The sequence below is a fragment of the Semicossyphus pulcher genome, unplaced genomic scaffold (assembly GCF_022749685.1).
Source record: "Semicossyphus pulcher isolate SPU_LCO1_2020_fin unplaced genomic scaffold, fSemPul1.0.p SCAF_17, whole genome shotgun sequence".
Classification (NCBI taxonomy): domain Eukaryota; kingdom Metazoa; phylum Chordata; class Actinopteri; order Labriformes; family Labridae; genus Semicossyphus; species Semicossyphus pulcher.
Genome location: NW_027211681.1, coordinates 19721165 through 19733243, shown reverse-complemented (window position 1 = coordinate 19733243; position 12079 = coordinate 19721165). Strand labels below are relative to the sequence as shown.

General features: G+C 43.7%; 1 protein-coding gene across 1 annotated transcript in view; it reads right to left on the bottom strand.

The window, feature by feature from the left end:
- sorbs2a (sorbin and SH3 domain containing 2a) overlaps positions 1-12079 on the bottom strand; it is a 41419-nt gene that overhangs the window by 12505 nt on the left and 16835 nt on the right. The window contains exons 12-20 of the mRNA XM_069666608.1: positions 11627-11741; positions 8656-8727; positions 6941-6997; positions 5416-5465; positions 4502-4677; positions 2352-4184; positions 865-944; positions 544-641; positions 47-161 (exon numbers count right to left, since the gene is read on the bottom strand). Of these exons, the coding sequence (XP_069522709.1) occupies positions 47-161; positions 544-641; positions 865-944; positions 2352-4184; positions 4502-4677; positions 5416-5465; positions 6941-6997; positions 8656-8727; positions 11627-11741 (2596 nt within the window). The remainder of the gene's footprint in view (positions 1-46; positions 162-543; positions 642-864; positions 945-2351; positions 4185-4501; positions 4678-5415; positions 5466-6940; positions 6998-8655; positions 8728-11626; positions 11742-12079) is intronic.

Here is a 12079-nt window from a genome sequence, read left to right as displayed (position 1 = left end):
TCCACATCTACAGCACTTACAAAGCATTCATCAGTTGCATACTTACTTCTACATATGACATGGGGAAAATGCCAACCCGCCCACGGTGCTCTCCTTCGTACCAGTTGTTGTCTATCTGGCGGATGATGTTCACTGCATCACCCTTTTTAAATGTCAGCTCCCTGCAACACATTAATGTCATCAAAGTGCCAGCCATTTGAAGGTTTGAAGAAGACGCGAACAGACCTCTTCAACCAGCAGAGCGCATTTCATGTCAACAGCTAAAGAACGACAGCCACTGAAGCAAGATGAAAGATAGTCAAGACCAGCAGATATCAGTGTTATTCATGCATATATTTAAACTGCATGAAATGAATCAATTACAGCTGTGGAGGTAAGATGTGGCAGTGACGTTATCTCAGAAAGCAAAAGAGACTTTATGCAAGAAATGCTGAAGAATCTGAGATCATAACACTGAATGCAATGAGTCGAGATGTGTGGACACGCAGTTAGGCGTTCATGCTCGGCGTCCCTGTGCGTGCACGGTGCATTTACTGTACTCACTTAGCTGTTTGTGCCTTAAAATCATAAATGGCTCTCGCAGGCTGTTTCTGATGGAGGAGAGAGAACAGAATAAGTTGTGTCATCTGTTTATGGGAGACCTGGGAGATGAGAGTGAAGAGAGAGAAAGCCGGCAAGCATTACCAGGCAAAACGTAAAAAACAGCTTTTTAATGAAACTGTGCAGTGGTATAATTGTATTGGTAACAATTGTAAAAAAAAAAAAAAGTGTTACTTCTGAATAATTAAAAAAAATGATGAGCTATTAGTGCCATTATTAAAGTGGACGTATTGAGACTACTAGCAATCTGCTTCTATGCTGTACCTCTCTGTCTGGAGTAGGCCTTCTACTCTGGGGTGTGTGGCGTCCATCCATAGTGGAATAACTCCTGGAGACATCCTGGTCTATGATTAGCAGAGACACATAAAAAAGGGTCACAGTAGTCCTAATAGGAAACACAACTGGGTCACATGCATGCTAAAAAACAAAAACGTGCTTTGGGAAAACACTGAATGGTAAAATGATGATGCCATTCCAACAGGTAAATGAGGGAATGAAAAGCTCAGAGTCAAAAATATGTGTTTTATTTCAATTTCACAGTAAAAATCACAAGGCGTTTGTGACTCCCACAATATGACACATGCAAACCTGCAGAAAAACACAAACTGAAACTGGGAGGAATACAGTCCAAAAAATATGATTAACCATTCAAAACCAGTGAACATACAAGCAGATGGCTTCAGGGAAAGAATGACTGTGGGGTAATAAAATGAGTTCAGAAATCAATCTGCAAAAAGACAAATAATACATACAAAACAATAAACAGATGTAAAACAAAGGAAAATCCACATTTATTTTCTCCAACCAGAGAAAACTTACTGTAAATCTCAAATATGTCTTAATCTCAAGGGCAGAACTGTATTTGAGACTCATTTCTTTTGCTTTTTTATCACTTTCAATACTGTAAGAAGCCTCCCTGTTTTCTTTGACTGCTTATCACCTTATAAGTCTTATCACCCGTATCATTCTCTTGCTCTGATATTCCTTATATTTACTTCTCACTGTATAGTTCAAGATGTCTGTACTTTGCCATTTTTTATTTAGGATTAAAGAGGGAGTATCGTCATATATATAACGTTACAATGTTGGATGTCCACACTAAATGTGGGTGAAGTTTCAAATCTGTAGGTAAAAGTATGTTGGAGTAATCCCCAGGCTTCTCAGCAGGCTGCTGTGAACGCCAGGTTTCACACAGTTTTTTCTACACGCTGCAATTTGTGATGTCACAAAGTGCAGCCTCAGCAGACTTCGGAGAGCTGGCCAATCAGAAGAAAGTGGGCTTGTAAGGGCGGGGTTTCTTAAAGGGACAGAGCGTGAGAAAAATGAGTTTTTTAAACTGTAAATTATGCTAAGCTACTCCACAGGTATCACAGAGTGAAATTTGAAGCTTGAAATTAGCACAATACCCCAGTTTTAAGGTATTGCCCAATCAATGTCAGGACTTTCTGTAATGTTTCAAATTTAACGCCTTAAAGACCATAAATTTAAAGCAGGTTTTACTTGAGAATTTACAGTAAACAGATCTTACTGAATTGCATATACACTTTAAAAACAACAGTAATTGATGTCATAACTGACAAATGAGGGGAAGAGGGCAACAAGACAAGACTTTAAGGTAAATGCATGTGGAAGCATATTGGGAGTATGAATATGTCCATGTGTGTATAAAAACATCTATGTGTAGGGAGGACTGGCTACATGACAAAGTGCACATGTGCATATGTGAAGTGTGACATGTGTATTATCTCCACCTGAATAACAGAGACCATTTCCATTGCCCTGCTCCTCTCCATATTCATTATTGTTTGAAGTATCTGAGTGGCGTCCGTAACAGGCACTGACTGGTGACTGTAGCCGTGGTGACTGTAACTGTGGTGTGGAGGGATCCCCTCTATATGAGGCATACCCAGTGGGGCTCCCATCTGGGTACAAAGATGTAGAGGAGTGACCGCCTGGCCAACACCCCCTCCTTCCGCGCAATGAGGAGCTTCGTTCAGGCACATTTGGGAGCAGTTCGGCCAGTATTCTCCTCAGGATGCTACCATCAGGTGCCCTGGTTCCTCGGTGGCCTCTTTCTGTTTGGATGTGCTCATAAATGTCTCTCAAGGCTGCGTCTAGTGCTTCATAAATGGCCTGTTTGGACTTGGGTCTGCTACCTCGATCTCCGCCACCACTGCTTCTTCTCGAGGTAGGTGGTGAGCCCTTTTTCCTGCGGAAAGGCACTGGGCTGACCAGGAAGGCCAGCTTGGACATCGCTTGCTGGGACTGTGCACTGTGAATTTGTGAATGGCTGCTGCGGCTCTGCTGCGAAGGTCTCTGGTGCTCCTGGCGTGCTCGTTCTCTCTCATGGCGAAGCATGGTTGTAAAACGGGTATAAGAGGCCGGGCAGCGGCCTTTGCAGGTGCTGATGAGATGGCGGTGTTGGTAGCCCTGGCTCTGGCCTACACTTTGGTGACCAGGGTGGTGGTGGTGATGGTGGTGGTGGTGATGACGGAGGTGGTGATGGTGGTGGAGGGTGGTCGAGCCGTACAAGCTCTCAGAGGAGGTTAGTGAGCAATGGTCAAAGTCACTCTCACTGCAAAATGAGGAGCCCTCCACCTGGATGAAGTCACTGAGGTCTGACGCAACTGCGTCTTGTTCGCTGTCGGAGTAGTCTGGGTTGGCCTGTGGGCCTTGGGGAACAGGAGGAGCAGGAAAGGATCGCCCACGGCTGGGCTCTGGCCCAACCCGAGGCTGGCCCTCGGGTGGGCTGCGAGGTCGATGTAAGTGATCCATGGTGTGAGGTACTGTTGCACCGTTGCCGTTGTTGTCTTCCTCTAGTAAAGATTCTATGGAAAAACGACGTTTTGGAAAACTGGGTGTACCACCACCACCACTACTCGCTCGAGATGATGACCCACCTGGTGTAGTAGTGCCTGAAGGCACCTCACTGTCACCCAAGTTGGGCATGGATTTGGACTTCTTAATAAGGCGCTCATATTCAGAAATGCGGTTTGGCACCATATCACGTGGCACCTCTACACCCCAAGACGGTGCCCAAGGAGAGAAACGATGCCGATGCAGGTGAGGTTGGCGCTCCAGCTCTAGGATGCGAGCACGGACAGAGCGGATGACTTCAGACGGGATGATCTGAGCACGGTCAATCTGATGCATCTTACGATAGAGCTGGAGAAACCCTGGTGAATCATGTGCCCGCCGCCGGTGAGGGCGAGGCAATGAGCGAGTGGAGGTGGATCCAGTTGAACCTGAGGGATTCCCGTCACAAACCAGTGACCCAGCACTTTCCGAGCGGATGGCTTTACGCCCACCAGAATGGCCGTCACTGAGTAAGTCATCACAACTGCGGGACTTGAGCTTTCGAGGGGAGGGCTGTACCTCCTCCACACTGCTCCAAGTCTCAGGATCCTGGCTTTTTGTCTGCCAACTGTTCTGAAAACAGACAGACTGCTTGGAGGAGGAGCTCTCTTCCTGGCTGGTGTCTTCATGGCAATGTTCAGGGTCAGAGGGTTCAGGGGGCGGATAGGGGGGCTGATAAGGACCTGGGGAGGTCAAACTGTTTGAATACATGTTGCATGCGTCCCCACCTTTCAGATGTCCAATAGAGAGCAGCGTGGTGAAAGAGAAGGAAGAAAGCAGGTTAAGCAGTAATACCAAGCAAAAAAGATGGAGGAGCTTGGGAGACGAAGAAGAATTAGAAGAGAAAAGAGGGCGGAAGATGTTTTTCTGTATAGACTTGAGTCTACACAAAGACACAAGTAATCAAGGAAACTTAAGAACAAACAGACGTGACAAACGCAACACATGAAAAAAAATCTTGTTTTTCTGGACAGTCTGGAGAAAAAATGGAACAGAGACATACAAAAACAGAGAGATGGAGATTTCTGTGTGAATGTGGGTGTACCTTTGGCTCTGGAGGGTGAGGATGGTGAGGAACGAACCGCTGGTTTCTTTAGGCTGCTGCTGGGTCTGTAGGCGTCCACCGGTTTAGGGGAGGTTGCAGCTCTGCTCTGAGACTGAGCATTCACTTGAGAACTTGATGGCTCAGACTTCCTTCTTTTCCTGTAGTCACTGGCAGCACTGCAACACAGTCAGAAATCAATGACAGCTACTCCCCAAACACGACTCACTGGTGAATGCATTTTAAAAAGTAAATATTAGGTAAATTAAGTAAACTCAGTTAAAAGGTTTCAGAGGTTGTTTATGGACTGAGAGAAAGTTATAAAGCTTTTTATTATTAATTAATTGACATTATATCCAAGCTTATCCTACTAAAAATTACCATATTTTCTTTGTGTCTGAAAAGACGAGACAACAAAGTGATCATAAGTTATTCTTATTTAAAATATCTTAAAAACCAATTGCCTTTCTGTGAAGAACCAACCCACTCACTGTCACTGACACAGCCTATTCATCACATCCCATTTCTGCCCTCTCTTTTCACCGAGGAAAATGCGACTGAATAAGCAGGCCATCGGTGAAAGGGAGCGGGACAAGAGAAGGAAGAGGGGGGCTGAGGGAAGGATAGGAGGTGAAGGGCAGAATCAATAGGTTTGCTGGGTTAATTTATTCTGCCTCAGTTAGTGCAAGAGAGATGCAGAGATCCCTGCCTTCAGTGACAAAAGCAAATAAAGACCAACACTAATCCTTGCAAATCATCAGTAACAGCAGACACAGACGCTGTTTGCACCACAGGCCGGGCGAGAAGGAGCAGTTTTGATTCCGTGCTGAATCACAACAAGGACTGCTGGTGCTGAACGGACGGGGTTGGAGGGGAGGGGGTGGTGCAGAGGAAAATAAAAAAGAAACGGAGCTTACCTCGCAGGTCTCTCCGGAGCCTTGTCAGCAGGAGCGATGTGCAGGGAAGTCTGAAATAGGGCAGACAACGAAAGGGAAAAGTGAGATCCGCAAGAACAAAGACTCGAGTCAGAGCAGCTCACAATGCACAGCCTGCATGCGGTTGTAGCTGTGTCACAGTCAAATCCCTCCCCCAGCGTAAGGTGCGACGTATGCTGGTTCCACATGGCACACCTGACTGAGAAGAGGCCGGCCGGTGTGAACACTGAGGATTAATTTCTGCTCTCTCTTGGGCTGCTTTGAAGGATGATGGCAAAGGTGATATGGAAGAGGATGTTGTGAGCTGAGCTCAGGGGGGCAAATGTTGCCCTACAAAACCTGGTATGGATCAGCTGGATCGGGTCTCAGTGGTAAAGAACGGTTTGGATAAACTTAAACAGGAATAGTCTCTGCAGAAGGGCTAACTATCAGATGTAGGGATGCACGATACTGGATTTTTTGCCGATATTTTCCAACTCTTTTGGCCGATTGACGATTTTGATACCGATATATTAGGCACGTGTTTTCTTCCAGCTAATAGCAGAGACATCAAGTCTCCCCTGTAGTGGAAATTATATCATGCCTACTCTTATTGTAGTGGCCAAAAACTGCCATAAAGCAGACATCTTGCACGCTCGACAGAAGAGGCGTTGTCGTGTCTGATCACTCACATTTCTGAGCGAACCTGAATGCAGCATCCCCTCAAAACACGGCAGTGAGGGAGACATGCACGGACTTGTTTACTGCACCAAGTACGGAGACGTCAGTGATCGCCGACGGACTCTTTTTATCGTGTGTGCATCCATGAATATGTAAGTTAGTTTTGCACTGATGTTTATGTTACTCTCTGTTAGAGCCGGCTCAGGCTGCAGGTGTATTGTCGGCGCATTTGATGTTAAGGCCGGTAAAGGACCAGAATGTGAGCTAACTGTTAGCTAGTTACGAGTTGTGAAAGTTGTTTAACTTCTATTCACTGGCTAGTTTCTATGGCTTTTTAGTCTTTATTTGTATATCGTTGATAACTTTGCGCAGGCAGTGCGCACGAACACTCGCAGCGAGTTAATGTCGTAGCATTACATTACATACATTACAAGCTTTTTTTGGGAATCATCGAGCATTAAGGCAGAATTAAAGCGTTTTCGGCGGAAAATATCGGCAGAATATTCTCCTCTGCATCATGTTCTGAGCTCAAAATTAAAACAAATCTAGATTTTAATAAACATTTTACATGTTTCTAAAAAAATAAAGAAGGACTTTAATATATGTTTATGGTTTTGTTTATGGTACAGCCATCAGATTTTCATATCTTCAGTCTTCACAAAACAACATCAGACTCATCCTGCATTGGACGCTCACACGTTTATAGGCAATTTATGCTTTATACATTGCACACATTTTAATTAATCATAAATTACACTTTCATAACAATATATTTAAAGGTTTTAATTCCACTGATTGGTTAGATATTGTGAGATTAACACTGGAACACTCATGTATGTGAGATTACCTCAATGCGTTGGCGAGCGGAGATGTCTGGATTATAATCCAGCCGTTTTTTAGGAGGCTTGAGCCACAAGCAGCAGCAGTGAGCAGGAGGAGGAGGAGGAGGAGGAGTAAGAGGAGGAGGAGGAGTAGGAGGAGAGGGGGGAGGGAATAGGAAGAAGGTGAAAATGAGGTGAAGGAGAGAAGCAGTGGTGACATCATGGGGAGAAACCAACAAACGAGAAAAAAGGTGGAGAGAGTGACACTCGTTAGAGAATCCGAGTTACCAGAAATGGACTAGCTCACAAACGTTGCACATGTGCTGTACATGTGCATCTGCACACACTTACTACACGCTTGCAAGCTTTTACGGAGAAACACACACACACACACACACACACACACACACACACACACACACACACACACACATTATCAACAATCATTCAAATGCATTTTTATGTCTTTTATTGATGCTTTATTCCAATGCTAATGTCAAGATAGCAACATTTATGCTACAGTATGTCAATGCTAAAACATACAAAGCCTTCTACATCTATCTTGATACCACACAAACACACACACACACACACACACACACAGAAATGTGCCAATGTACCACACACACATGCAGAGTGTGAGAGCAAGCTGTGAAGCAAATAAAGCCAAGTGAAGCACAAGCAGCAGTGTCGTGTGTATTTGAGAGTGAAGTGCATTACACTCTCAAATGCTGTGATTAAGTGTCGGTTTTAAAAACTATGGTTCACTCAATCCGTCAAAAACGTCTTGTGACTTGTCAACAAACACTCAAACACTGAACATACAGTGAGATTCAGTCCCATCTGGGACCAGTCTGTGCATGTAGGGTAAAACCAGCTACACTCTGAGGGCTTATTCGGTGATGTGAAACATTTGAAAATATTCCAGGTAGAAATCGCAGCATACAGCGCAGCATGACTCTGGGACGTGATACCAGCTCCAATTTCACCTGAACATTTTGAATGAGCCCTACATAAAATCCCCTGATGTCATGCAGAGGCATGTCCTCATTACATTCTGTTAATTAGTCAGGTCGGGGTAATTTGATCCCTGATCTGTGGTTCCTACCCTGAGCCACTAGAATATTATTACCAGCCACATCCACCAGGTGGCACTAAAGGATTTAGCATGAAGATATGCAGAGGTAGATCAAATGTACTGACAAAAAATCATTAGTGATTATAAAAATAAACAGGCTACATTAAAGGCTCATTATATTATACATATGTTAGCATGAGCAAAAGCTGTTGAAGAAACTGCACAGACTCAGAATGTAATGCATATCACAGGGAAACTAAACGATTACATACTAATCATTGTTATCATTGATCGTCTGACTGTCCTGTGCAGTTCCACCAAGTATTTTCAGCTATGGCTTCTGGCCGTCTAACCTAATCTTCAGCTTTTATTTTAGTCAAGATGCATTAATAAACTTTAATAATTTTTGTGTGAACATGTCTCGGCCAGCTCGCCACCAGACCAAAAACCCAGCAACACAGAAACATAACACGGCCTGTCACAAGGGTAGGGGAAGGGGGGGGTCACAGCACCCAACAAGTACCACATGCCCAAACAACTAGCCCCACCCAGTCTATTGGTAGAGACACAATAAAAAAAAAGCCTTGGGTGGGGTGGAGAAAGTGGGTGTATGCCTACGGCAGGGTTGTGGTTGAGGGTGCAGCTATAATGGCCCTGACTTACCGGCCGCCCAAACTCCAGCTCGGAAAAGAACTTATACCAAGGCTCGTTCTCTAAATCTATGTCATCATAGTTCTGGGAAAGCATGACAGTGACAGAGAGAGGAGGAGAGGAAAGACAGAAGAGAGGAAGTGTGGAAAGAAGTCACACACACAGAGAGAGAGAGACATGGAGCTCATGGTTAGGAATGGGCCCAGGCGGCTGAGGGAGATGGGCACAGGATGAACCAGGATGGAGGTTTAGACTGGCTCATGGGGACGAAAGCAGTGATGAAAAACCTTTTTGTTCTGACTAATTGAAACAAAAGAAGAAACATTTGCTTGATTACTTGAACTGGTTTGACAGCTGCATACAGTACAGCCATCAGAGAGTGACAAACCTTTTGGATTGATATTCGTTCATCTCTTATGCATACAATTAAACACGGCTGTGATTCCCATGACAGATTCACATTACCTCTGCCTTATCCTGAGCCATAGCTTAGCCGATAGATAATGAAACGCAGCATGTTCATTTGAGCCGAACATATCTAACCCCACAACCTGATTATCTACACCTTTGTGCAGACGCAGTGGAAGGAGTTCTTACTGGAAGACTCGTTATAATCATAAGAAGATAATAAGAAGAGGAAGGAGCACATATTAAAGTACTGTTTGGAAAACACACCAGGGGTAAATTTCGACTTAAAATGACCACACTTTCCTTCTTTAATCCTAGATCCTATCCAGTCTTTGCCTTGTGTTTCTTTTATTTCCTGTCTTAATGCCTGTACATGTCTCATGTGAATTGTTCTTTTGTGAAACAAACATTTTCTTCATCACACAAAAACCTGCCACATTTCTTTTAAGCTGAAATCTTGACAACGACTTGACTACAAGCTCGTGCAAGAAGGCAGCCTGAGGTGAATGACGGTGAATGACGATTGGTCGATTTCAGCGACAGCAAGGTTCTACGTAGAAACCTGCAGCCGTTCTGAACGGCCCGTTTCAGAGGCGGCCTTTTTAAAAATGTCATTCTGTTTTCACTTTTTCCTCTGTGAACAATAAACCCCCAAAAATGTGAAACCCAACAACATATGAGAATATCCATTTAAAAGATCTGTCCCCTTTAATTAAATATATGTTTGCCTTAAGTTTGTCTCTCGTATCTGTCTGCCCTCTTGTGGACACATTGCGCAAAAACAGATATTCAAATAGTTCAAATCTGTGTTTTTTTAGAAGGAATAATCGAACGTCATATTTTTGACAGCACTATTTCATATTGAGGCCGTTTAGCTGCCTTCAAATGCTGCCCTATCATTTGCTGAATGTTACATAGAGAAAAAATACTGTGTATCCTTCACTATTTTGCATGCGCTGCATGGATTATTAACAAATTACCTCAAGGAAGTAAAGGTGTATCAGGCTGCTGTCACCTGATTCTATCACTCAGCTCTGTCATTGCAGCAGCGAGGATAAATTTCCATATCTTCAGTAAACAGTGTCAGCTGGGTTGTGAGTATTTACATGCGACACAATTAGACAGCTATGCCAAAACAACGATTACCGCTGTGCAGCGAGATAATCATCTATCCTTTATTCCTGTTTGAATGTTTACACTCCAACAAGTACGGCTCTGTCCATTTGTTTACATTTGCACACTTCAGGATGCTCTACAGTCAAGGGCCTTATTTATATTCAAAGAGTCTTCCTGCTATTTCAACTGAGGGAGATGATACACTGTTTTACTACTCTGTCTGCTCTTTCCGACCCTATTCCCACATGGATGTGGAGTTTTCACGCCAGGCGAAACACTGCCAGGAGATGTTTTGTAGGTGTTGTTGTGTTTCCTCTCGCCTGCTAAAAAGAGGATTCAGCTCTGAGACAAATGAGTCACCCTGTGAAAAAAAAAAGAGTGAAGCCTGGAGCGGAGAAAGCTTATCTCGCAAATACTGTGTGCACACGGTAAAAGAGGAACTCGAGAAGCAGAGTGGCAGAAAAAACATTTGTGTTTGCTATGGCTTGTAATTGCACAAATGAACACTTCACTAACAAACAGACTGGTGTGGGGTGCAGTATTTTATCTTTGAGAGTGGTGCGACAAAGCTTCTGAAAAGACAACATACTGTATAAAGGAGGGTGCGTGATGCAGCAGGGGCTCTACAGCTTTCTCCTTTTATTGCCTTATCAGGAACTGACTCATGCATTATTGCCCTGGGAGCGCTTGCTGCACTCATCACATTAAACATCTGCAAAACCTTCACAAAAACCTTTTCTTTTCAATCCACATAACGGGCACCTCATCCATTACATATTATCCTGTCCCGATCTCAGATACCTCATGTCTATTACCTTTTTTTTCTCTCCCTCTACATGTTAATTATCTCTGCTGCTGTCTGCTTTGTCATTCACCCCACACAGAGTGAACAGCCGGTACAGGCGCTAGAGGATGCAGCACTGGAAACCTTTGCTTTTTAACGCCCACGCTGTGTCTGACGGAGAGAAGTGCAAGCAAAAGCCCATAAGGTGAAAATATATTAACAACACAGTAATGTCTGTAGAGAATTACGAGTAAGGGAGGTAAATGTGTTTGAGGCTCTTTTCTCTTGTTGAGTGCCTACTTGCTCTTCGTACTGTAGCTCCAAATCTACATTGTTTTCTTACTTCTGTTTTGTTGTTAACTTTTTGGCAGAGCAGCAACAGAATGAATCTTTTACCAATGAATAACAAGCATTACTACAATGATAGTAGCAGAAACAACTTCACCTTTAGAGTAATAGAAATATTCTGGTGCAAAGCCATCCAGGGAGGGAAGATTCATGTCTTTTAAATGTGATAAAGAATAAAGTTTACAGCCTGAGCTGATGCCCTGCCAGCCTCACAGGCTGATCAAACATGAGGAGAGGCCGTAATGTGATGAACAACGTTTCAGTAGGTTTTGGCAGGAAAGTTAGAATTCATTATGATAAAATAAAAGATCATTTAAATATACTCACTGGTCTTTCATGCTCCAAAATAGAGGACTTCCCAGGCTCATACTCAAAAATACTCTTAGGCTCTGCGCGGTATTTTCGCGTGTCCACTTTCCTGTTAGGAGGTCCCCACTCATTCCTGGTGAAGGAAAAACACAGCTGTATTAAACACACAATCCACCCCATTAATTATTAGTAAATTTTGGATTTTATTTCTTGTACACAGACTTGGGGAATAACTGAATACAAGCAGGGTTCCCACTCTTTTTTGAGAAATCATTTTCCAGGACCTTTCCAGGAGTTTTTCGGGACAGCACTTGCTCTCAAACGGTCATATCATTTACCGGTAGGCCTAGTACTGACACACTGACAACCCCAGTTTTATTCCTCCTTATTTTGATGATGCAGGGTTCATGATGAAGTGTCTCAAGTCCCTTTTACACTGCCAGTTCAAGGCGGGATTATTACACCTGTCAT